This window comes from Equus quagga, chromosome 4 (genome assembly GCF_021613505.1).
Source record: "Equus quagga isolate Etosha38 chromosome 4, UCLA_HA_Equagga_1.0, whole genome shotgun sequence".
NCBI classification, from domain to species: Eukaryota; Metazoa; Chordata; class Mammalia; order Perissodactyla; family Equidae; genus Equus; species Equus quagga.
In genome coordinates, this window is record NC_060270.1 from 136,149,137 (window position 1) to 136,175,530 (window position 26,394).

Here is a 26,394-nt window from a genome sequence, read left to right on the forward strand (position 1 = left end):
GCGTAATTCAAACCGCCTTACAGACGTGGTGAGCCGAAGTAACAAAGGTAGTGAATATTTGTTGAGAACTGTTGGAGGCCAGAGCGCGACACTAAGGGCTCAGTCTGTCTTGTCTCCTGTAATTCTGCTCAGGTGGGAATTCCAAAGCTGGGGCCTGAAGACTGGCATTTTTTTGAGACTTGTCAGGTAATTCTCAGATCAGTGAAATTGAGAGCCACGGTTGTGTATTAATATTTAGACAGTGATTAACTGGTCAGTGTCTTAGAGACAGACAGACCTCATTCTGTCACTCACTAGTTGAATGCACTTGGCCAAAGCTTTCAACTTCTCCAAGCCTCAGCTTCCTCATCCATAAAATGGGAGCAAAAATAGCATCCACTTCTGAGAATTGTCCAGAAGGTGAAATGAGCCAGTTTAGGTGGTCGTGTCTGGCACACAAAATGTTTGATAAATGTTAGCGGGTGCCATTAGACCAGCTCCTTTTCTCAGGGGACTGAGAACCCAAAGACTGTCTGACCTTTGTGCATAGTCACTCTATCCTAGTTTAAATTTATTGCTCTTCCATCCCCACGGTTCACTTCAAATCCTAAGCGTTGGGGAAGAGGGGCTATTGTGTTATAGTGGAAAAATCCTTGTGTGTGGCCCAACAGGACTGACTTTGAGTCTATGTAACTGTTTAAGCCTCAGTTTCCTCATCCATCACGTGGGAGAACGATCCCCTGCATTGCTGAGAGAATTAGAGATAATTCGTGTAAAGGGTACAAATATAGGTACTGCATTATTGTCAGTGTTTCGGTTACAAAATGCACAAGATGATGTAGTCCATTTGTTTATTTTTTCTTTTGTTTCCCTTGCCCGGTCAGACATGGTACTTGAAAATATGCTGCTAAGACCCACGTCAAAGAGTGTACTGCCTACGTTTTCATCTAGGAGTTTTATAGTTTCAGGTCTTGCATTCAAGTCTTTAATCCATTTTGAGTTAATTTTTGCATATGGTGTAAGATAGTGGTCTACTTTCATTCTTTTGCATGTGGCTGAGGGGAAAGGAGTTAGGGGAGGGCAAAAGGTATAGGGGGCACATGTGTATGGTGACAGATGAACCCCAGACTATGGGTGGTGGACACAATACAATCTATATAGAAACGGAAATATAATAATGTACACCTGAAATTTACACAATTTTATAAGCCAATATGACCTCAATAAAATAATTTTTTAAAAATGTACAAGATATGAAAACAAAAGGGCAGGGGCCGGCCCCGTGGCCGAGTGGGTGAGTTCGTGCACTCCGCTTCAGCAGCCCAGGGTTACGCTGGTTCGGATCCTGGGCGCGGACATGGCACTGCTCATCAGGCCGTGCTGAGGCGGCATCCCACACGCCACAACTAGAAGGACCCACAACTAAAAATACACAACTATGTACCGGGGGGCTTTGGGAGAAAAAGGAAAATAAAATCTTTATAAAAGAAAACAAATGGGCAGAAAATCCCTAAAAGAATTCAAACAGGAAACAGAAGCAGAGAGTGGGGAGGGTATGAAGGACGAAGAAAAGCTGGGGAGGGCCCAGGGCAGGTCCTGAGCGACAGATCTCCGTATCACCACCGCCCCAGCCTCGGCTCGGAGAGGCCCTGCTCACTATAGCCCTGGGAGCGTGGCCAGGGGTGCGAACAGTGCTGTTAGCCTACTCAGGACTGGGTCAGACCCACCCCCCTTTTTTCACGCAGAGTCTCCCCACATTTCAGCTAGAAGCCTGCTTTGACTCAAGGAGCGCCCCAGCCACAGGATCTCAGGGCTAGTCTGTGGCTTCCAGGCTGAGATTTGGGCCACAGCACAGAGAGGCAATTCCTCTCCTCAGACCCCTGTCAGGGGAGAGTGGCATTATACTTGCCATGGCAGTCTGAAGCCTGTCTTTTACAGGGGTTATTAATACTAAATGTAGTCAGCAGAAATGCCTTCCAGTAAAGCATGTCCAGCTTCCTGGTTTTCAGTTTGCACAATGACGAATTGTCTGTCAGCTCCTCCTCCTCTGAATGGTTGGATCTTGGGCATCGGTTGCTTCAAATAAGAAACATTTCTTGTTGGAGTGAGTCATTCTGTTCTCCAGTTTTAGGAATCAGGCTTATTCTCTAGTTCTTTCTGTTGAGACAGTTTCTTTCTCCTTGCTGAGACCAGATTCTGCCCTTCTGCCGGAGGGCAATGATTTCACAGGTTCTCCTCTGCCTCTTGTCATTTTTTAAAGCCCTGTTGAATTTGCTAGTAAATTCTGAATGTGGAGAGCAGAGAAACAGGAAGAGAGTCCCTCGGAGGAGAAAAGCCGGGGCGGGGAGATCGAAAGTGAAAGAAGTCTTCTTCCTGGAGGCGTTTCCCTTCCTGCTCCCCTCCTCCCTCCCTGTTTCACGGGACTTTTCTCTGGCTGTGTGGACAAGCCTCAGGAATTTGAGTGTGTGAAGTTAGGCTGTTCAGGGGTCTTGGCTTGGGGACCCGGTGACTGTGATGTTGCCGGGACTGGTTGGAGAAGGTGAGTGCCTGGTGCAGAGGTGGCTTCTGGGGACCGCGTTTCCAGACTCGCTCACTGGGGGTCAGCTCTGGCCTGCCGAGTGGGGACACCACAGGGCCTGCCAGGGCCCTGATGCCCCAGCGAGGTTCCTCTCTGAACCACAGCCACCGCCTCGGGCCTCTTTAACTCTGAGGAGCCTCCAGTCCCTCTGCTGCTTTTCTGGTCACAGAGTCTCCCCAGACACCTCAACACAGACACACTGACTCCCTCCTGCTGGATCCCACAAGACTTTATTAACCTACTTATGTTTGTTTCCTTTTCTGTTAGGCCCTGGGACAGAGGGTTGAGTTAATCATTCTATCAGGCTCCATGCCCTGTCGTCCTTGGACTCCCAGCCCGCAGCCCCCCCCCCCCCCCCCCCCCCCCCCCCCCCCCCCCCCCCCCCCCCCCGCCACCGCATTCTAGGCACTTTCTTTGATCCCCCCACTCCCACCGCACTTCCAACCCCCTCACCGGCTCCCAAAGACAACTGTCTACATCTTTTGATACATACCCCTGAATTGATCTGTGTCTTTGCAAAATGTATCATTGTTTTGTGTGTGTACACTATTTTTAAACTCTGTCACCTGGAGCAAGTAAGTATTTCTCTCTCTGTTTCCTCATCATTAAATGGGATTAATGCTACCTCCTGAGGTGGTTGGGAGGATTGAAGGAGATAGTATGTGTTAACCACTTATAAGAGTGACAGGCACCACGAAGTACCCAGTAGTTGTTAGCAATTATTATTACGTATTAGTATTATTTGTAAAGAGGAAGCACTCTGCCCTCTAAGTTCTGTGTATTTTGCCAGGTCCCACTCCCTAACCACTGCGAGGGAACACATGGTGGACAGGCTCCACAATCCTGTATGAGGACTACGTAAGAACCTGGCCACCAATCCTTGGCCTGATCCATCTCGCAAGCCTTTGCCAATCCGATAGGTATAAAGTGGGTATCTCGTTGCTTCATTTTGCGTGTCCCCGATTACTGATGAGTTTGACCATCACTTGGTACCTTTGGCTATTTGAGCATCCTATCAGGGAGCTCCACGTTTGTATCCATTGTCCTTCTTTTCCTGTTGATTTGCAGGAAACGTTTGTATGTTCTGGATCTTGCTACTCCCGTGGCAGGTCCTGGGAACACGGACATGAAAGATGTGGTACCTGACCTGTGAGGCTCACAGCCCAGGATAGGAACTAGTCACAAAATAGCAAGACAAATGCTGGGGTGGATGCTCAGGAAGCATCAAGAAAGAGCCAGGGAACACCTCCTGGGCGCGGATTTAGCCACTGACAGGCTTTCATTCCCTTGCTGTGTTCTCACACGGGCTTTGCAGGTGGAATCAAGCGGTCGTGAGGGGCTTCATATTACCGTGGCACCCTTGCCTCGCCTGTTAAGGCGAAGAGGCGCTTCCACACACCTTGTCTCATCCTCTCAGCTCTCACGTGAGCCTCTGCCCTCCAAAAGCTTATGTTCCTTTTGGGGAAAGAAAAAAGGCAGTTTCAGAGAAGAGAGGTACTTGATTTTTTTCCCCTACTTTTAACATCAGAAAACATTTCAACCAACTCACAGCAAAAAGAAAAGGCTAAGATGTGTTCACATCACCAGGGCCCAGACCACGGTGAGGGCCCCAGGATTTGCCTCTGTGGTAAGGTCTGCTGGGCCTCCTTGGAGGAAGGCCTTTGGTTCTAGAATTTTCTAGACTGCTAAGGGGGGAATCTAGTGGCCTCGGGGCCCATGGAGGTGATCCTTGTGTTTGAGTGCAGGTGGGAAACTGCAGGAGTTAGCTGTAGGAGTTAGCAAGCCGTTAGAGCCGTGGGGAGGGCCCGCAGTTCTCAGATCTCACGATCTCTCTGAAGTGCTCAACCAATACTTATTGAATGAAAACATTAAAGTCTTAATAATGAACCCAGAAAATCTGTAAATTCCTGAAATATGAAAAGAAAGTGTTCTTAGTTGACATCCAGTCCAACTTTCTTCTTTCGGATTGTGGTACTGAGGCCCCGGAGGTGAAAAGACCCGTCCTAAGTCACACAGCCAGAGCCAAGGTTCAGGTGGCCAGCTTCCCCAGCCAGCACTCTGTGGCCTGTTGTACCTGGCCTCTCTCTCGCAGCTCTAGGAGGAGGCGCGGCTCTGAGGCCGGCCTACCTCACTCAGCCTATCGACTCAGGAGTTTTGAAAACAGGAAGTAGAGCGAGCTGTGCTTTTGGTTCTTCACTTGTTTTTCACTCTTGTCTTAGATGCACCAGGAGAAAGAAACCTGAGAAGAAGCTGCTGCCACTGTGAAGGTCCCAGGATTGGCCTTTGTAAGGTTGGTTGGGCCTTTGGGGAGGAAGACCTTCGATTCTAGAGTTTTCTAGGCTGCTGAGGGTGGGATCTGGGTGATCCTTGCATTGGAGTGTAGAGCACAGAGTTAGCACTTCCTCTGAGAGTCATGGCGAGCGCCCCACAGTTTCCAGATCTCAAGGCCCCTCCAGCTCAGATTGATGTGTCCCTGGGGGCTTTTCTGGAATGCTCCAAGTACAGCTATCCATATAGCTATCCATATAACCCAAATAGTTCAATTATTCATTTTTTTAAGGAAATTAAAAAGGTACAGAACAATCCAGAAAATAATAGAATGGCATGCACAGACCGACAAAATCAGAGACCTGTGCTTGTGGGGTCAAGCATGCAGAGGTGAAGTCATGAATGTCATTCAGTTGGAAAATTACTGGTTGGTTACAAGTTTGATTGAGTTTGAACACCTTTACTATGCTGTGGGAAGGCCCTGGCCGCAGGGCCCTGTGGTGGACCGTGTGGATGCCTGTCAGGTTCTGTGGGAGCCCCCAATCTGGGGTGGCCATCCTGGGTGGAGGAAGCAGCCACACCCTCACTTAGGGGTTTAGGCTCAGAGCGGCTTTCAAGTTCTCTGGAGCTTTGAATGAGATGCATATTTTTGTCTCAAAAGGTTAATGCAAGTTTTGGGTTTATTTTCCCTAGCTTTGAGGTAGTTATCCATATCACTGAAGGAGCTAGCGTGCTGCTGGAATATTGCTAGAAGGATTGTTTGTGCGTAGATGGAGTTTATTTGCAATTTAACTTGTGGCGTATAAGGTGAGGGTAGAGTTGGGACTCTGGAATGAGGTGCCGAGGTCTGAATCCAGGCTCCAGCGCCTGCTGGTTGGTTTGTAAAGTTCTGACCCTCTCTCTGCTATAGTGGATTTGTTAAGAATTCATGTTTTCGTGTTTTGGGCGGGTTTTTTTGGTCTTTTAAAATTTTTTATAATTTTAATCTTTAAAAATATTATGATTATATGTCTTTTTTTGCTAAATTCCTTCACTGGCTTCCAAGTGCAATTAGAAAAAAGTCTGAATTTTGGCAGAGCCTGACATTGCAGCTCCCGAGTGAGATGCTTAAATCTGAGCCTGACTGTGCTCTCATTACCTTGATTTCTAAACTGATTTTTCACAGTAGTAAGATGAGGGCGATAATAGTTCTTCAGAGGCTTGTAGTAAAATGAGACAAGAAAAAATATTTTATGTTTACAGGGATATATGTTATAAACATTTATATATCATAATATACACATTTACATGGAAAGACTTCCTGACATAAATTTATTATATAATATATAAAATATACTATATACTACAAATATATTTATATATAACATATTTGTATGTAGCAGATTTATTATTAACAGATATTATACAGTTGAATTTATTATTTAACAGATTTATTATTTAACACATATTGTAAAATTGAAAGTAAAAGAAAACTTCCTGGAGGTGTTTCCATCCACCACTCTCTTCCGCCTTATACGTATTATGTACCAAAAGATTCTAATTTATACATCTTATATATGTACATACATACACTAAAACAAAATATGTAAATTAAATTGGGAAAAAAACACCAAATGTGACAGAAGAATTACTTCTGAATGATGAGTTTCTGAGAGATTTTTCTTTTTCTTTTTACACTCTTCTTCACTTTCTCTAAGGCACAAGTGCACTTTTACTATTTGAGGGTCAGAAAAATACAGCAGTGAGTGTTCTTGTAAAGCTGTTACTTTACCAACATTTCTGGCCCCTGGGCTCGGGCCGTGAACCCGGGGCTGTGAAACAAGAAGCCGGGTGCCTGCACTCAGAGCCTGATGCTGGCAGGCGCCCTCTGTAAACGGTGTAAGATCCTGGGCAGGTGATTGCTGCCCGGGCACTGTGACTAGAAAGACTTGTCACCTAATCGAACAAACTCACAGAGACTGAGTACCCTACCACAGGCGTCCTTCTCAGTGCCATTACGGCATGATGCAAAAATCACTTAGGAAGCATCGTCGTGTTATTGCAAAGAAGACGAAATGCGTGGCTGAACTGGCTACAGAGCACAGGAGCCGAGCACCAGTCATGTCACGTCCAAGTTCATGTCATTCTGCCTTTGGATTGTAGGATTTTTTTTTTAATTATATACTGTCAGAAAATACTATTGACTATATAACTTAAAAAGGTTTATTCCTTTTGACTCAGTAATACTACTTCTAGGAAATTATTCTAGGAATATAATCAGGAGTGTACATGGAGATCTGCATTTTAAGATCATCCTAAATGAATCAGGGACTGGTTGCATAAATTATGGCCCATTCATATGATTAGATGCTTTACAGATTTAAAAATCTGTGCTGTGGAAAAAAAAATGAAGACATCAAGATGTTCTTACAATGTTGCCAGTGGAAAAATCTACTTATATCTCAGAAATATGGTGTGTTCAAATGTGTGGAAAAATACGTATACATAAAATATTTGGTAAGAAAGACAGTAAAGTATTATTAGGCATCTATCTTTAGGTGATAGAATTATGGCTAATTTTTATTTTTTTTAAAATCTTTTCTGTATTTTCTAGAATGAATACAATAAGCATTGTTATCATCAGAAAAAAATAATTGTGGAGGGAAAAAAGGAGATTCTGCTTTCATTTGATTCTTTGATCAATTTTATTCTGTAAAATGAGATTTTAACAGTGCTTAGAACGGATTTAAAGTTTTAGGGACACTGGCCCTAACTGTACTAAACAGGGCTGAACATAGTTTAGGTCCTTTCCAGAATATGAAAGAAAATGAGTCTTTAAATAAAGATTTTAATTTAGGTATTTGTACATTTAAAGTAAGTAATACATGGATATGGTAAAAATTCAAACTGTGCAAAAGGGTATTATAGAATGTAAAGCAAGCCCCTCTTCTGTCCACCCTAAGCCTCTCCCATACCTCCAGTTCCTCTCCTCTGAGGCAACCAGTGAAGCAGTTTCCTGTGTGTTTTATTTAAAGACCTGTGAATACACAAATCCATGCACCACATAATAATGCATTATACTGTTGTTAGCGCCGTGGACAATTCCTAGTGACCATGTGGACAGCAGAGCTGACCCTGCCTGGTCTTTTTGCACCATCCTCTCACCTCCATGGGTGACACTGCTGGTATCGGAAATACTGGTGGCATAGCTTTCAGCATCACAGCAAACATGCCGCTGCCACAGTATGACAACCTAGGAGTCAGGGCCCGGGGAAACGAACCCGAGCCATGGTGGTGAGAGCGCTGAGTCTTAACCACTAGACCAGCAGGGCCGCTCAGGCCATTTTATAAATCACACATTTCCAATCATGTAGATCTTCCCATCCTTTTTAAGAGCTGAATAGAGTTCCACTGAATGTGATTAATAGCTTATTTAACTCTTCTGATACTGATAAATGGTTCTTTCTACTCTTTTGTTATGTCAAGCAATGCTGCCATAAGTAACCTTTATGTGTGTTTTATCACACTAACGTTTAAGCTAATGTAGGAAAAACTCCTGGAAGTTAAATGATACGGTCAAAGGATATGTACATTTTATATTTTGACCCATATGGTCAAATTACCACCTACCTGTTTTTATTCCACCCTCTCACAGCACTGTATTGCAAGTTTTGGGCTTCACCAATTTGATGGTTAAAAAATGGTAGTTTGCAATTTCAGTTTCCCTTTTTGTTTTCCTTGCTGTGAATGAAGTTGAACATCTTTTCAAATGTGTAAAAGCCGTTGGTTTTAAAAAGTAAAGCCATTGTACATACTTTTCTCTGGACTGTCTGCTTGTGATCTCTACCTGTTTATGCAGTGGGTTATTCACCTCTCTCTCTTTCTCTTTTTTAAATTGACTTATAGGAGGCTTATTTTAAGAAAATTGGTCCCTTTTCTATCATACATCAAATCATTGCCTTTTTTCCCCCAGTGCAAGATTTTTGTTTGTTTGTTCAGGTTATTTTTGCAGAATATTTCAGTTGTTATTTAAGGACATTTATCAATCTTTCCTTAATGGCTTTTGGGCTTTCTGTTATCCTTGGAAAAGTTCTTCACTGCTGCAAGATTATTTTGAAAAATTCTCCTATGTTTCTTTCCTTAGCACGGTAATTTTAGAGTTTTAATCTTTGATCCATCTGCAATTTATTTTGATGTAAGGCTTTCAGTTAGGGTCCATTTCAGTTTGTTCTAGAAGTCTGCCCAACTGTTCTGACACCTTGTGCTGGAAAAGCCACCTATGTATGGACTGCCCTTTTTGTAGTGTGTTTGTTTTGGCCATTTGTCATGGTTAAAGTCTAATTTCATTTTTTATTGTTAATTTCTAATTACACATTAATTTCTAATTTCATTGTTAACTTTTAAGTGTTAGAAAATGTGGACTGTATTTTTCTGCTCTTTAGAAATCTATTAAGATTTTCTTTGTGGACAATTCTTGTGAATATTTTGTATGTGTTTGAAAGGATGCGTATTTGCTACTGAGAGGAAATGCCTGTTGGCGTTTGTTGATTGTGCTACTCAGATCTTCTAAGGTCTTCTATAGACTTTTTAGTTTCTGAGAGAGATGTGTGAAAGTTTCCTGCTATTTGGGGGGAAAGTAACTTATCCGAGTTCTCTTAACCTCTTTTAAAAGTTTAAGTTCTTCTAATATTTTGTTTTCTGTTAGGAACACAAATGGGATTGTGCCTCTCCTCTGTACCCCGGCCTCCTACCTGGAGGAGGAAGCCCTGAGATCTGCATTATCTGCCCCCTGCTTCCCACCAAACCTCATTTCCTGCCCTGCCCCCACGTACTTCCTTAGACTACCTTAGACACAAGAACACACCCCAGCTAGTATTTTCACATTAATTTCATTTGCACGGGTCGTCTCTGCATACCTTCTCCTTGACACATTACAGGAAAGGCACGTTCCCTTTCCTTGATGCTTCACCCTCGAATTCTAGTTCTCTCCTCCACTGCCCAGAGAGAATAACCTAATGAGTTTGGTATGTCTCTTTCCAGAACCTCCTTACTTTTTATTTCCTGCTTTTAGTTAAATGTCTGTAGTCACTGAAAATCTAATTTGTTGCTTTGAGTATTTTTAGATGGTATGATTTTTTTGTTATATTACAACTTGCTTTCTTCACTTTTTTCACTGTCACATAGCACGTCTTGGATATCTACCTATTTTTATTTCAGAAGATCTGAGTGCGTTTCTCTTAACTCCTGCATACTACTCTGTAGTATGACTACCCCTTAGTCTGTGTAGCCGTTCCTTGATGGAAGGACATTTGGGACTTTTCTAGTTGTTCAGGGTCCACGTAATGCTGTGCTGAGACTCCACGCACATACTCTGTTGACCACACTTGTGTTTCTACAGAGTTGGATTTAAGAAACGGGCTTGCTAGTTTGTTTCCCTCTAAGTCCAGCAGTTTTTGTTTGTGGTACTTTGAACATAGGCTGTTAGGTGCTGGCCAGATATTTAAAGTATCTTTCCTAAATGAAAGTATTTTCTTGATAATTGACTGCATTTGCAATGAAAGGTCTAGGCTCTACAGCCTTTGTGAATCCTGTGCAAAGTTTGTCCTTCCAATGCATCATCCCTCTAGTTTCCTGAATCAAGAAAACATCTAAACAATGCTGTAAGTTCTAGATTAAAAGGGAGGAAAAAGATTTTGCCCCATAATTCCAATTCTAAGAAGGAAATAATCAGAGATATGCACAAGATGTATGGGAAAGCCTCTCAATGCAATATGATTTTTAACACTAAAGAAATGAAAAATTGCTTAAAATAAATTGTGATATAATCACATGCTAGAAATCCAGAAACATTAAAAATATGCCAAAGAAGAATATTTAATGGTAGAGGTAGATGTTCATTATAAATATTAAGGGGGGGAACCAGGTATACCCACCTGGATATGCAGCTTGATTCTAATTTTTATACACATGTATCTGTCTGTGTGTGGTGTATAATAATGATGACTGTGACTGTGTTATAACTCACTGTATTTTCAATTTTCACCAAAAAATACTGCTTCTATAATCAGGAAGGAGGCAGAAGCTGTTTTTAAAAGGAAAAATGAAAAGTTTCAAAGACTTTTGGGCTATTTTTTAAAGATATTAAAACTTATTTAATGTGCAAGTATTTCTTTTTTAACATCAGATGTAGAAAATAGATGGTCCTGGTCCATTTGATCACTACCTCTGAGTGACAGAGTCAGGGTTTGTGTTTCATCCAAGAATGTTAATGAACACAGGGCGTTTACAGATCCAGGAGCCCACCCCTCTGCTTGGTTCCAGGGAGGAAATAGGTGGAAACAGGTTAAGGTTATTTGAGGTTAAGGAGAGTGCCCAAGGGCACAGAGTCTGTGGGATGGAGGAAATGCTGGAGCTGGATGGGAACTTAAAGGTTCCGGTTCAAAGTTTGCAAACGGTAGCCCTCCAGGACCACCTCTTAAGGCAAAGGAGCATCTGAGTAAGGCTTAACGAAGAGTTCTTCCACTGTGAAGAGTCTGAAAACCGCTGCTTCCAACTGAGGGGATGGGAAAACTGGGAGGGTGAGGGAAGTGCTCCAGGTCACATGCCTGGTTCCTGTCTGGGCCCCCAGCAGGGTCTTTTACCTTCTTTTGGGTTAGCCCTCATTTGGCACCATTAGTTCCTGGCCATTATTCTAAATGCATCGTGGGTGTTCTGTGTTCACACGCTCTAGGAGATGGGTGTTCCTCTCATCCCCATTGTACAGAGGAGCAATCTAACGCTCAGAGGACGGGAGCTGCCCAAAGGCCCCTACTCTGAACCGCTGCACTACCCACCTCCCTGCGGCAGTCGGCAGTGGGGGAGCTTCCTGGCTTTGCGGGCGACACTGTAGCCCGCCTTACAGAGCCAGGTCCCTGTCTTGTTCCTATGAAGAATCTGGTACAAACACTCACAAAGGAGCTCCCAGGCTCCTTTCACCACGAAGATGGGCCTATCAGAGCAGGGAGGCTGGGGAGAAGTCAGCCAAGGTGACATAAGGGGCTTGAGTGAGGGGAAACCCCAGACCCTGGGCCGCTTGCGTGAAAGTTGCCTGGGGTTTCCTGAAATACTGCCCTCTCCTTTTTCACCTACTCAAACGTGTAGTTGGTGAAAATACCACATAACCTGATTCAGAGACTGAGTTGAAAGGATTGATAGGGTTGGCCTGGTTCGGTTTCCAGTCTCAGGTTTCTGACCAGCTGTGGGTGCTGATGCTAAGGCCCTTGGGTAACAGGCCTGCATCATATCCTCCCACCACCATTGTTCTGTCACGTCCCATCACTTCTTCTGCCTCCAACACTCCCACCCTGTCCTCCACAGTGTGAAGGTGAATACCCAGTCGATGACGTTAGTCTCATGTTTGCAATCCTTTCTTAAATCCCCATCATGTTTAAGACAAAGCCTGAACCCCTCGCCCCCAAGGATGAGGCTCCTTCTAACGGTTCCTGGCCACAGCTTCATCCCTTTGCCCCCTCACTCCCCGTCCCAAACCCTTTGTGCTTACTTTGTTGAGCTCCTTTTGCTGCCTGACTTGACTTGAACGTTCTTGCCTCAGTCTTTTGCATAAATTATTTCCTGCAAGAATTGTCCTTTCCCATGTTCTCCTCAAAGGTGCCTTCTGTAGGGAAGCCCTTCCCCACACGGAGTTAGGGATCCTCCCTCTACATTCCTACCGCACCCTGGTCACAACTCTCTGACCATTGGCTACTTTGTATATCTACCTTCCTAATTAGTAAGCTACTCGAGAGCAGGAGCTTGTCCTCTTTGTTTTCTCCCCCGTATCCACAGCAGAATATCTGGCATATAGTAGAGGTAATAGCTTTTGATAAGACAATAAACCAGTAAATGGTACCTTTCTTCCTCATCTGAATATAATTGTATTTTGACCTAGGCAACGACTGCATTCTCCTAAAACTCCACCAGAATGAATTTCAACAGTTGTCTGTACAATATTGGGGAACAGCTGGACAGTGACGAGCTGGCCTCCCTCAAGTTCCTGAGCCTGGACCACATCCCACAAAGGAAGCAGGAACCCATCCAGGACGCCCTGATGTTATTCCAGAGGCTCCAGGAGAAGAGACTGCTGGAGGAGAGCAACCTGTCCTTCCTGAAGGAGCTGCTTTTCCGAATTAACAGACTGGATCTACTGACCACCGAGCTGGACACCAGCAAGGAGGAGATGGAGAGGGAGCTGCAGTCACCGGGCAGGGCCCAGATCTCTGCCTACAGGTGGGGAGAGCCTCCGCATTGTGGGCCCGGGAGGGGCGGGCTGCACGGATGCGTCTCTGTGGGCGGGGCTGATGCGGCTCGTGTGTGACTTTGGAGGCTCTGGGAAGATGTCCCACCAGGGCCAGATTGAGAAATTTCGAGACTTTATGTATAATTCAGGAAAAAGAAAAGGTGAGGCATAAAATAAAAATTTTTTTTCAAGGTGAAACGTTACCTATAGGTCTGCTGACATTAAAGTAGACTTTTCTAAATGTTCAATCTCTCTCTCTGTCGTGTGTTTATGATCTGGGTGCCTCTGCTCTGCTGGTGCCCACATAGTGTGCTCGCTTTGCCTGTTACTGGATAAAGCGTCACTGCTTCCCACCTGAGGTCCCCCTCCCACCGGCTGTGGATGACCACAGAATTCCCAGTGGGGTTTAGGCCTTTAGTCTACACATGAAGACTTCCATCCTAAAGTTCTCCAGTGAGGGGTGTGAGCCGCTGTGGATTGGCCAGGCCCGCCCCCCGCCCCAGCCGGCTTAGCCCCTGTGAGCCTGGCTGCTGCCAGGAGGACAGCAAGGGCTTAGGTCATCGGTGTTGCCAAGGGCCTGGCAGCTCGGCCGCCCCTCCCGTGGGAGAGTGGCTAAGCCAGGGGTGACAAGCCACATTCAGTTACATCTTTGAGATTCGGTGATAAGACTTTAAAAATAGAAACACGTTGCCAAGGTCTCTCTTGCAACATCCCGTTATGAGACACTGCTTAAAATTATTTTTGGCTTTCCTTTCAGAAAACTTGTACTCAGACCTCAGCTGTGGCCCGTTTCACTGTCTCTGCTTGTGTGTCAGTAACTGTGGCACGCGTGACCTTAAGTCCTCACAGCCGGGGCTGAAAGCCGCTGTCCTCTACTATCGCCATCCTTCTCTGCTCAGAGACCTGAGATTCTGGCACGTTCCTTGTCGTCTGTTTCTCTACTTGAGGCATGACCATTCTGATTTTAAATGACAAAGGAGACCTTCTGGGCGTTTGTTTCCTAGGGTTGGCGTAACCAAGTACCACGAATGCGATGGCTCAACACAGTAGAGAAATTTATTCTCTCACAGTTTTGAGGCTAGAAGTCTGAATCAAGGTGTCGACAGATTCCGTTTTGGAGGCTCCCTGGGACAATCTGTTTCATGCTCCTCCCTTGGCTCCTGGTTTCCGCAGGCAAATCTTGGCATTCCTTGTCCTCTAGGTGTGTCGCCTCGATCCCTGCCTCCATTCTTCTCTCTGTGTCTGTCTGAATCCTTCTTCTTTTTTTTTTTTTTTTTTAAAGATTTTATTTTTTTCCTTTTTCTCCCCAAAGCCCCCCGGTACATAGTTGTGTATTCTTCGTTGTGGGTTCTTCTAGTTGTGGCATGTGGGACGCTGCCTCAGCGTGGTCTGATGAGCAGTGCCATGTCCGCGCCCAGGATTCGAACCAACGAAACACTGGGCTGCCTGCAGCAGAGCGCGCGAACTTAACCACTCGGCCACGGGGCCAGCCCCTGAATCCTTCTTCTTTTAAGGACTCCAGTCACTGGATTAGGGCCCACCCTAATCTGGCATGACCTCATCTTACAAAATTACATCAGCAAAGACAGTTTTTCCATAAGGTCACATTGACACGTTCTGGGCAGACTGAACTGGGGGGAGAGTGGGGGAGGACACCGTTTAATACTGGATAAGTTTGGTTTAATAGAATTGTGAAGTCCTTATGAGGAATTTTTTCCTTAAGGCATCAATTAATCGTAAAAAACAACAACCCTAGAACCAGGAAAGCTGGAGGGTCTCGTCTTGTGCCCACTGTCTTGGTCTTCTGAAAGTGGCACTCCTTCTGCCACATGAGCTAGGCTGACACAAACTGCCAAGGCCAGACAATGGCCTGTGCCTCTCTGTCGGAAGGCCGAGAGTCCCCACATAGGGCAGGGTCTGTCTGTTAAAATCTTCCAATTTTAGCTTGGAAACGTAAGCATTAGCACAAGTATCATCTACTGCTTGGTCATCAACGTTAAACATCAGCAGGAAGTTAAAAATGTGCCAGTGCGGCCACTTTCCATTTATAAGAAAATACTAGACAGTTTTATTTTCAAATTATAATTGGCTACCTGTAAAATAAATATCTTATAAACTATTCAGGGTTTTTAGACAACGATGGTACAAGAAAGCCAGCAGGTTTCAGTAATGAGGAAAGTAAAAGGACAAGCTAACTTGTAATAAAGTTAAAATAAAGTTTTGACTGAACCCAATCTTGGCCAAACTGAGAAGGCTTTAGAGAAATATTTTTAGGGTAGAGATTCCCTGAGAAAGAGCATGAAGTAGATGATAGTACTGAGTAACTTCTATTTCTACACTATTTTTATTTTTGGAATTGTAATTTTCTAATTTAATTTTGAAGTTAACATTTTTTTTATTAAAGTTACTTTACACCATAATAATGAAGGGTTTTGTTCACTTATAAAACATTCCGTTGTTCATTCAGCAGGCATATGCCAAGAGCCTATAATACATTAGGAAATAATAATAATGCCTATTGTGCACTGAACATTTAGTATGTTGCCAAAGATTGGTTTAAGCACTTCAGATAAACTCATTCACGTAGTCTCAACACCTCCCACTGGTGTAGATAGTTTCAAGTGTAGATGAGCAAAAAATGTATAAGATGTCTAAAGTCACTCAGCTCACAGCTGGTGGGATCGAGGTTCCGACACCCATATTCTGGGTCCCCTGCACTTAAACACTCATCTCACAACCATCTGGGCTTTTGGAAACAAAAAGGGCATGGACCGTGAACAAAGGCACAGCAGGGTGAATGCAGCCTTGAGGACCATCAGGCAGCGCCTTAGTGGATGAGTGATTGTCTGTTGATAGACAAGGGAACGGGGTGTAGGGGGCATGGCGTAAAGGAGTGAGGAGCAGGCATCTGGATGTGCCAGGAACGGACATGAGGGAGGTGGTGAGGAGTGGCCAAGAGGAGGAGGTGGGCTGGGCTCAGGTCACAAAGGTCTGTAGCCCAGAACCGAGTGTTTGGCTCTCCTACTGAAGGCAAGGACTGGGAGAACACTGTTGAGTTTTAGTTAAGGAAGTTATGATGCGATTTGCATTTTGAAAAGGATTATTTCCAAAATTGAAACTTTTTTCTATTGCAACAAAATCTTGATTTTATAGTGAAGGGACAAAGGAAAAACAGGGTTCATTTAATGGAAACTAACAGAACAAGTTCGGCGGAACTCTAAATTCTGTTAAGGGTGGGATGGTTGAGCATGAGTCTAGTCGTCTGTGTCACTGCGCCGGCCTCTTTCCAAGGACTCAACTTCTAAATTATGTCATTAGCTGGCTTTATTTTAAAGGGAGGCCGTTGGAATCAAGCGTGCTGTGACTCTGTGCATCAAATGGGGAATCCTTGAAGAAAGCTTTTCTAAAGTGTCTCCATTTCCACCACAGGGTCATGCTTTTTCAGATTTCAGAAGATGTCAACAAACTGGAATTGAAGTCCTTTAAGTTTCTTTTGAGCCGGGAGCTCCCCAAATGCAGACTGGATGACGACATGGTAAGACCTGGTCTTGCTCAGTGAGAGACTCAGTCCCGGGGATGCGTCAGCGGGTGGCTTCTGGGACGGAAGAGAGGGCTAGTCTGGTGAAAGCAAACTGAATTCTCACTTTTTATTCCAAGAGAGAAGAAGAAAGCTCTCAGGCATGAGGGTTGTAGATACGATTCCTTTGTATACTGTGAAGTGCTGCTCACATTAATTATCAGGAGCAAGGCAGAGTCAGGAGCAGGAGAAGAAGGCTGGTTGTGGGAAGCACAGCCCCATGTGGGACCCTGCAGAGCCAGGAAAGACAGTGGGGGGCCTGAGACATTTTCCTCATTTCTGCAGTCTCTGAAACAACTTGGGTCCTGGAACTCTGTGTGTGTGTGTGTGGTGTCTGTGTGTGTGGTGTCTGTGTGTGTGGTGTGTGTGCAAGCCTGTGTGGGGCATGTGCAGTGCCATGCATGTGTGTGCATGTCTGTGTGTATTTGGTGTGGTGTCATGTATGTGTGTGTGCATGACTGTGTGTGTGTGATGTGTGTGTGTGCATGTCTGTGTGTGTGTGTGCATGTCTGTGTGTGCGTAAGTGGTGAGGGAACTCAGGTCTGGCAGTGGATCAGGTGTGTAGGCAATGCTAGGTGTGAAGCAGTCCCCAAGGCTGTCACCATGGGGCCCAGGCTGCTGGGTCTCAGCCATGCACCTCGGCTGTTCAGTCCTCACAGAGAGGCGTCCACAGGGGTTTCAGCACAGGAGCTGGGGCCTGGGTGCCGTCTGATGTGGCTTCTCCTCTATCTTCTCATTTCTGTCTTTCTGGGCCAGAAAACACAGAACTGCTTCCCTAGTAGTCACTTGTCTTTATAGGGCCAGAATGTCCTCTCCCGAGGGTTGGCTTCAGAAGCTAGGGTGGGCCCTTGGCTCGGAGAAAGTAGAAGTAAAAAAAAAAAAAAATCTTATGTAAAAGCCAATGTGGCTCAATGCAGTCTTGCAACTTTATTTCTCCTCCCTCTAGATCCTGCTTGATATTTTCATAGAGATGGAGAAGAGGGTCATGCTAGGGGAAAGAAACTTGGACACCCTGAAAAAAATCTGTGAGCAAGTCAACAAGAGCCTGCTAAAGAAAATCAACGATTATGAAGAATTAAGCAGAGGTAGAAATAAAGTGACAGCTGTGAATCAGCAAAAGGTGTTCTTCAGCTGACAAATTCCTCTCTGTCAGAGTGGTTTCTAATCAAATATGCACGTGTTTCTTTTTTTAATTCAGAGGGAAGAATCAGCCTTGAAAGAAGTCCGGATGAATTTTCAAATGGTAATACTTAGAGATATGTTTTCCAGACTTATTTAGTTAACTTACAACGAGGCTATCAGGCTTCGTTGCCTCCTGGCCACAACCTTCTACCACAGCCACATCTGAAAGGACCTGCTCTCCTAACATCAGGACGAAGGCTCAGTGCCTACTTGATGTCACCTTCTCTACACATTGAAAGATGTAAAGAGAACTGTCAAAAGACACAGACCCTGCAGCCCCAGGCTAGCAAGTTTGAAATGCGTGCAGAGTTAGTTGTAATAAGATTGTTACTTATTCTGTGCACTGCAAGGATATTGTGTTCAAGGCAGTCTGTGAATTTTCTTTTTTTTTTCTGCTTTTTCTCCCCAAATCCCCCCTGTCCATAGCTGTATATTTTAGTTGTGGGTCCTTCTAGTTGTGGCATATGGGATGCCACCTCAGCGTGGCCTGATGAGCGCTGCCATGTCCGCGCCCAAGATCCAAACTGGTGAAACCCCGGGCCGCCAAAGCGGAGTGCATGAACTTAACCACTCGGCCAGGGGGCAGCCCCCATGAATTTTCATTTTAAAAGGGACCTTATGTTGTCTTCGTGCTACATGTTTCTTTAGCAGATTACCTTCTGCACAAGTCTCACGCCCCTGTGTCTCGATTGCTCGCAGGGGAGGGCTCGCTCGCAGGGCAGGCAATGTCCGACTCTCCAGGACAGCAGAACAGCGAGTCCCAGGTACGTGGAAACCTCCCGTTCCTTTTTCTCTGCGCATTGCAGCTTCTAGTTACCACATTCCTTAGCTTTTTTTTAGCTTCCAGAGAAACTTACTGAATAAGGGGCAGAGACTTACTGAAAAATTTGAGAACTGTAGAAAAAATTCACAAAGGACAAGTTTAAAATGTGTTTTTTAATTTTAAAAATGTGATCTCTTCAGTTTCTTACGTGTTAAATTTTTATTTAGAAACCAGAGACAGAGGCATTGGAATAGTTGGAGGGGCCACCTGGTACCATGTTTCCAGCAGCTGCAGCAGCGAACTGGGAGAGGGCTGTGGGGGAAGAGGCCAGCAGGATGGGAAAAAGCAAAGCCTTTTCTTCCACCTTGACATTTCAAAGCTGTTTCTCCCTTGTGATTAGGGACAAGCAGCAAACCCTCACCATCTAGCTGCCTCTGTGCTCCCTCTCAGTGAGCCGGCACGAGAAGGGGCTTTCTAGATGCAGTCACTTCTCTTTAGTAACACTCAACACTTCACCACACGTTCTGACTCACTAGCCCGTTTGCTTCTCCCGGGGCGGAAGCGCAGGAACACCACGGTCCCGTGGGGGAGTTGAAATTCAGCTTGAGAGACCATTTACTGGTGGGCTCCTGAGTGAGCGCCCAGGCCTTGCTCAGCCTGAAGAGCAAGGGTTAACTGCAGTCACTGGCACTCGGTGGACAGTAAGGCACTCCATAAGTGTCGTCCGCCGACAGCCAGCAGGCTGAGTGCAAGAGCCATCAGGTCACTGGCCCTAAGTCTTAAGGTTATCAAGTAGTAGAGCCAAGAATTCGGCCCCCTAGCTTGGAGCCTTTTCTCCACCTCAAGGAGCTGCACGGGTTTCCCAATAAAGGCTGAATATCTCAGCACTGAAACAGCCCTGGGAACATCAGAAGGACACAGGGCCACCTCTGACTGTCCCATCAGGTCTTAGAGTGTGGACAGTGTAACCTGCCGCAGAGCAAAACCTGCCTGACCGTGGCATCGTGCTCCTCCAGTTGCTGTGGTCCTGAGAGCCGGATTAAGCCATCAGCTTTAAAGATCCTGGGGCCACACTCTGTTGTGTGTGAGGAGCTGGCTCTCAGCTGTTAGGCCAGAAGCATGGATGAGTTGAGTAAACAGCCAAGGGAATCCCAAGGTCACCAGGGACAGCCCAAAGGCAGCACCAAGACCTGTCATCCATTCAGCAACTGCAGAGCGAGCTTCACACATGAGTAGATCCTACCCCTGGTACTGAGGGTTTCTGCCTTGAGCAGAAACGAGAACAAACAACGATGATACAACAATATTAATATCAGTGCAAAAGTGCCCAAGCATTGGGGCACTGACTGCACACACTAAGTTGGGGCAGAGCCTGGGGAGCCTGTGCGAGAGCGGAAGAGGCGGAAACCAGCTCGTTTGGGAAAAGATGTCACGTTGGTGGTTAGTGCGCGTGCGTCCAATCTTGGCTGGGGGGCGGGGCAGCCTGACCTCTCACTGCGGAGCTGTTTGTTCACGTCTCAAGTGTTTGACCCACAGACTCAGCGCCTGGGTTGGATTTTTGTTTTTCAGACGTCAGACAAAGTTTACCGAATGGAAAGCAAACCTCGAGGATACTGTTTGATCTTTAACAATCATGATTTTAGCACCGCACGGCGGGACGTGCCCAAACTTCAGAACATTAAGGATAGGAATGGAACGGATTTGGATGCAGGTACAGTAGAACCCAAAGAGAGGTGAAATATTTCTAATGCCTACGTTTTTATCAAAAGGGGAGAAGGAAAGCTCTACGAACAGGGCCACATGTTTCCAAAAAAATGGATATAACCATATTTCCCTGTGGAGGTGAAGAACATTCTCATATATTTGCTAGTTTGCTGCTTTTGTTTTTTTTTAAATTAATTTTTATATCACAGCAATGTATGTATACAGACAAAATATCAAATTTTACCAAAAATCTTATAATGAAAAGCAGCAATCGCTTTACTTTTAATTCCACTAAACGAGCAGTATTTCTGGAGAATGCATTGGATATTAGGCGGAAACATTGCCTTGGTATCAAAACCACTTGTAGAAGTTGCATTTATAAAAGTCGGGCTATGAGGGCAGCAGAAATTGTGAGTCCTTAACAGAAATAGCATTTGCAAATGTTAATCTAGCCAGAAATCCTTTTGCTCAGCCTATTTTGGCTAAAATTGAGAACTTACAAGTTAAATGAAAGAATAATTTGCAGCATGTGAACATAGAAATGGCTACAATAAAAAGTAATAATAGAAATAATTCAACCCAACCATTGTGATACTAAGAATTTTTATTTGATTAAAGAATTTTTGAAAATAGTAATCGAGTTATAATATCAGGCAATGGTATTTTTTCAATTGAGTAAAATTTAGAAAATTAAAGTAGGCTGATTTTAATCATCAGGACTATGCTAATGGTCTCTGTTAATTTTGTTTATTCAAGTAAATCCATTCTAAGATTTTAAAAAACCACACAACTTAAGTCCATTGACTACATCATTCATCAACATACATCTTGGTATTGAAGAAAAGGTTTCAGACCTTTGATTTCCATTCACTTACTATTAAAACTTTTAATTAAAATAATATTTGATTGTATTTCTGGCCTTTTGGTCAAAGGATACCAACAGTTGCAGTTATGTAGGATGCATAAGTCTAGAGGTCTAATGTACACCGTGGTGACTATAGTTAATAACACTGTATTGAATACTGGAAATACGCTAAGAGTAGATTTCCGGTGGTCTCGTCACATACACACACACACACACAAGGTAACTATGTCAGGAGATACCTTATTAGCTTGATTGCAGTAATCATTTCACTACGTATATCATCATGTTGTACACCTTAAATGTATATAATTTTCATTTTTAAGAAAGAGGATCAGACAGGCAGTCTGAAAATGCTGAGAGACTGACTAAATCTATTAGAGCATTTTGGGGAGAAATAATGTTAAGCATATAGAAAACAAAGCAATGAAAAATAATGCAATTGTTAATTCCAGGAAAGACAAAAAATTTAGTAAAAAAGGAAGCACAATTGAAGAATGTTGTGTTTACATAGTTCTGCTAATACAAATATTACTGTTGATTCAACTTAAAGTTGTAAATAATTGTGTAAGAGCACCAAATGCTCATCCTTCATAATGGGAACTCAATACAATAGTCTAAAATTTATAAATGTATAAATAGCAATGTACTCAAATTTATTACAAAATGGAGGCTAATACCAAAAAAAGTAGTTAAAAGTTGGAAATGGTTGCCTTCATGGAACGACTGGGTGAGAGAAGGGCAGAGACAGGATAGCTTTTTTATAACAGGCCTTTTAGTTCTACTTGACTTTTTAAACATTTATACCTTGTATTATGATAAGCCCTTTTGAGAATGTTCAGGATAAAGTAAATATAGATCTTTTATTAAGAAAATTATTTTACCTTTTTTTCTAATTATGTAAGTAATACAATCATTTTTTAGGTTGGTTCCACAGTAAGCCTAAATTACAGCTTACCCATCTTGTAGACTAGTTGAGAAAAGACAACAGGCCAACAACAGCTCTGTTCCCTTTCTCATTTGCCTCAGGACTAGGAAATGTTTTCAGCTGGTGGTAGTAAATATTAGAAGCCTGTGGAATCTAGCTACTAATATAGAGGGTTTTGTTCTGAAGTTTCAGTTCAAATTCTTATCTGATCAATGTTCTCTCTAGCTCTGGGCTGTGGTCTGGGAATTATTGTGGTGTAATATGACTTTGCTTATTTCACTTTTCAGAGGCTTTGAGCATGACCTTTAGTGAGCTTCATTTTGAGGTAGTGCCTTACAAAAACTCCACAGCAAAGGATATCTGTGATGCTCTGCGAGAGTACCAAGAGATGGACCACAAAAAGAAGGACTGCTTCATCTGCTGCATCCTCTCCCATGGAGACAAGGGCATCATCTACGGCTGCGATGGGCAGGAAGCCTCCATCTATGAGCTGACCTCTTACTTCACTGGTTCTAACTGCCCTTCCCTCGCAGGCAAACCCAAAATCTTTTTTATTCAGGCTTGTCAAGGGGATAATTACCAGAAAGGTATAGCTGTTGAGACTGACTCGGAACTGACGGAAACCTATTTAGAAATGGACTCATCATTTCAGAAGAGATGCATCCCAGATGAGGCTGACTTTCTGCTGGGGATGGCCACTGTGAACAACTGTGTTTCCTACCGAAACCCCTCGGAAGGGACCTGGTATATCCAGTCACTTTGTCAGAGCCTCAGAGAAAGATGTCCTAGGTAATTTTTGCCTCCTCAGTGTTGAGTTGAGTTGAGTTGAGTTGAGTAGGCAAAAGAACTTCATTCATCTCTAGATGTCTACCTGTGAATCGCAAAGCTGTACTTCCTAGGTCAGTTGCAAAGTGGGAGAGAGGGCAAGTGTTAACATCTTTAGTTCACAGGCGGAAAAAATGGAGATGCTTACTAAGGAGTATTCTTTATTTAGCCCTCAAAGGATGATCAGAGCATCATAGAGCTGGGAAGGATGGTAAAGGCATATAGTCCAGATTTGTCTCTAGGCAGAAACATAACTGAGACAACTCAATTAGTTTTGGAAGTCTGCCAAGAAGGCAGTAGCCCATTTCAATGTTTAAAATCCTCCAACTGTGTCAAAAGTTCTATAGTAACTATCCAACCTCAAACCTTCTTGGTGTATCAAGGGAGATAAGTACCAAAAAGTAAAAACGCTTTATGTTCCCACTAATTTGGCCTGATTTGAAGCCGCAAAATGTGGGAAAATATCCTTCCCTCATTTGTAACATCCTGTGCTTTCTTTAGTTAAATGATGATTTTGTATGTCACAGTTCACCCAAATGCACATACAGGTGACATATGAATACCAGGGAATCGTCTGCAGGTTCTTTCTAGTTCTATATCTCATTATGTTTTTGTTTTTTTTGTTTTTTTTTTTTTTTAAAGATTTTATTTTTTCCTTTTTCTCCCCAAAGCCCCCCCGGTACATAGTTGTATATTCTTCGTTGTGGGTCCTTCTAGTTGTGGCATGTGGGACGCTGCCTCAGCGTGGTCTGATGAGCAGTGCCATGTCTGCGCCCAGGATTCGAACCAACGAAACACTGGGCCGCCTGCAGCGGAGCGCGCGAACTTAACCACTCGGCCACGGGGCCAGCCCCTATCTCATTATGTTTTAAGTGTATGAAAGTCAAGAATGTTCCATAGCAGATAAAGGAGTGAACCATAACATCAACACTATGTTTTCATTTTGTAACTCAGACCATGAACCCTGCAAGGTTCTCTGGGCTAGCTACAGAAGTGGACAAACAGGCTGCCCAGCTAACCTGAGAAGAGAGGCTGGTGAGAAAGAGAAGAGGTGGTTTCAGGGAACATTGGATTTTCACTTGCCTGAAGTTTGGTTGTATCATAGGTGAATCCACAGAAGCAATGTCAATGCTTGGGTGGATGTTGGGGGGTATTGAGGCGATTCTGGGGGGCAAGTGAAATAGGACGTGGAGCAGAGTGAGGTACAAACAGGTCAGGAGGGAAAGAAACCAAACCTGATGTTGACGCTGAGGATTCTGATGGTTAGTAGAGATCCTGAGTAAACGGAAGATAAGCTGTTAAGTTCTGAGACAACTCATTTCCTTTGCTCGGAAAGCTGTGGTAGGTCTTGGTTTAGCAACTTATTATTTCAAATGCCTGATGTTTTGAGGGAAATAACTATCACTGAGCACAGCAGATGGAAGGGCTGACCAGTTGTTCTGTCCCCACAGATGTCACCATGTTATGTTCTACTTTTCAGGGGCGAAGACATTCTGACCATCCTAACCAATGTGAACTTTGAAGTGAGCAGTAAGGACGACAAGAAAAATATGGGGAAACAGATGCCTCAACCTACTTTCACACTGAGAAAAAGACTCGTCTTCCCTCTGAATTGATGCCATTGTTTATTTGCGTAACACTATGCTTAATTTATTGTTACTAAGATGCTGCTATTTTGCTTTTTTTGTTTTTTGGATGGCAGGAAAGGGAAAGAATGGGAGTCAGGACAATCTAATTTTTATGCAAAGTCAAGCCTAACTCTCTGGCCCTGCAATAACAGCTGGACATTTCTAGCTATGGGCATGACTTTAATTATATTTTTAACTCGATGAAAAAGTTTTAAAAAACTTATGGTAGATTTTTAAAGTATAGTTAAGTTTAAAAGAAATATAATATCATAAAGATTCAAAAACAGTGACAGAATGTTTTCTGCATATCTCTCATCTGCTTTCAACTTAGAATCATTTAATTCCCTTCAAATTGTTAAACTTTAAAAACAAAGTTAAGGGTTCCATTCTGCAGCTTTGACCTTGAACACAGAGTTAATGCTAGACCAGAGACTTGACGAGGCACATGAGAAGGGGAGGTGGTGAAAGGCCTCGGAGCAGCGAACGTTGTTAAGTGTCAGGAGACGGGAAGTGTCAAGAAACCCATACTCGCCCTCCCCTCCTTCCTGGTTCCTATGAGAATTTGCCAGACTCACATTCCTGCTCCCTGCGTATGAGGTTCAGGGTGTGACGCTCCCACATCCAGCCTGGTGACAGCTGGCGAGAGTGACAAGTGATCTCAGAAGGACAGACGCGAGCCTCCTCTCCTGAGCTGGGAGAAGACGCTGCTCTCCAGTGGGAAAGACACCAAGACTGTTTACACTGAGATTTCATGAAACCCGGCATGATTTCCCTTGTTTTTGTTATTCATAAGTACACCATTAAGTTCACTTTTGAAAGGGCTGATGTTAATCTGATATTCACTTCTTTGTACTTCCGGTCCTTCCCTTTCCAAGCCATCCTCCACACTACTTTACAACTTTCTCTAAAATATTTCTTTTTTTTTTTTTAAAGATTGGCACCTGAGCTGACAACTATTCCCAATCTTCTTCTTCTTTTTTTTTTTTCCTGCTTTGTCTTCCCAACCCCCTGTACATAGTTGTATATCTTAGTTGCAGCTCCTTCTAGTTGTGGGATGTGGGATGCCGCCTCGACGTGGCCTGACAAGCGGTGCCATGTCCGTGCCCAGGATCCAAACCCTGGGCCGCCGCAGCGGAGCCCACTTGGCCACGGAGCCAGCCCCTAAAATATTTCTTATGTTAAAATCTTTTAAAAATTAAAAATATTTTACAAATTCTTTATGTTGTTTCTAAATTCCCCTCTCAGCCTTTTCTCTTATTGCTCTGATGGTTTATCCATGCTTCTGTTTCAGCCAGTGCAACTGGCTTTTTTGCTGTGCTCTTCTGCATTTGCTCTTTTTTATATATATCATTTCATTCCATATATTTAGGAATTACATTACTTTTAAGAAGTAAGTTTTTTTAAGAAGATTTTTTCAAAAATATTTTTAATAGAATAAAATATAATTTTATCTTACTATTCCTTGAAGATTGGATTGTTTGTTTGTTTCGTTTTTGTTTTTTTGTCAATGGCATCTGGCAGGTAGAAAACATTTGTATCAAGTGAAAACATTTTACTTGAGCCTCCCAGTATTGTCTCACATAGTTGTATTTTAAAAAAATTCATTGTGCATATTTAAAAATTGGGAGATGTCACATAAAAACCAGAATACTTTCTTTTGAAAAATCAGGCGATCTGACCACATTGACCCCATGCTCCTGTATAGCAAGAACGGAATGGGCTCACCCAGTCCCATCCCGCTATCCCCTCACTGCCCAGTCTCCTCCTTTGAGGCTGCTGCCAACTACCCTTTATCCCTGGGCTTGTGATCTGTTTTTCCTTATGTCCAGCCCACTTCACTTACTCA

At 43.8% G+C, this 26,394-nt stretch overlaps 1 protein-coding gene across 3 annotated transcripts; it reads left to right on the forward strand.

Annotated features, from left to right (window-relative positions):
* The first annotated feature begins 2,376 nt into the window (after positions 1 to 2,376).
* CASP8 (caspase 8) lies at positions 2,377 to 25,563 on the forward strand. Of its 3 annotated transcripts, none has more exons than XM_046659702.1 (11): positions 2,377 to 2,518; positions 3,348 to 3,484; positions 4,777 to 4,847; positions 12,732 to 13,069; positions 16,509 to 16,614; positions 17,603 to 17,741; positions 17,855 to 17,899; positions 18,538 to 18,602; positions 20,171 to 20,312; positions 22,383 to 22,884; positions 24,401 to 25,563. In XM_046659702.1, the coding sequence occupies exons 4-11, from the start codon at positions 12,765 to 12,767 to the stop codon at positions 24,534 to 24,536; spliced, it is 1,440 nt and encodes a 479-aa protein (XP_046515658.1). In that variant the 5' UTR covers positions 2,377 to 2,518; positions 3,348 to 3,484; positions 4,777 to 4,847; positions 12,732 to 12,764; the 3' UTR covers positions 24,537 to 25,563. The 3 variants fall into 3 exon arrangements, with proteins under 3 accessions (XP_046515658.1, XP_046515659.1, XP_046515660.1); XM_046659703.1 differs by having other exon boundaries at positions 3,348 to 3,477; XM_046659704.1 differs by lacking the exon at positions 3,348 to 3,484 and having other exon boundaries at positions 2,385 to 2,518.
* The last annotated feature ends 831 nt before the right edge of the window (positions 25,564 to 26,394 follow it).

Bases quoted from the DNA above. Each gene is read 5' to 3' on its own strand.
- CASP8 (XM_046659702.1), top strand. From the start codon at position 12,765: ATGAATTTCAACAGTTGTCTGTACAATATTGGGGAACAGCTGGACAGT. The intron at 13,070-16,508 runs GTGGGGAGAGCC...TTTCCACCACAG, and splicing joins GCCCAGATCTCTGCCTACAG to GGTCATGCTTTTTCAGATTT. The intron at 17,900-18,537 runs GTAATACTTAGA...GATTGCTCGCAG, and splicing joins TCCGGATGAATTTTCAAATG to GGGAGGGCTCGCTCGCAGGG.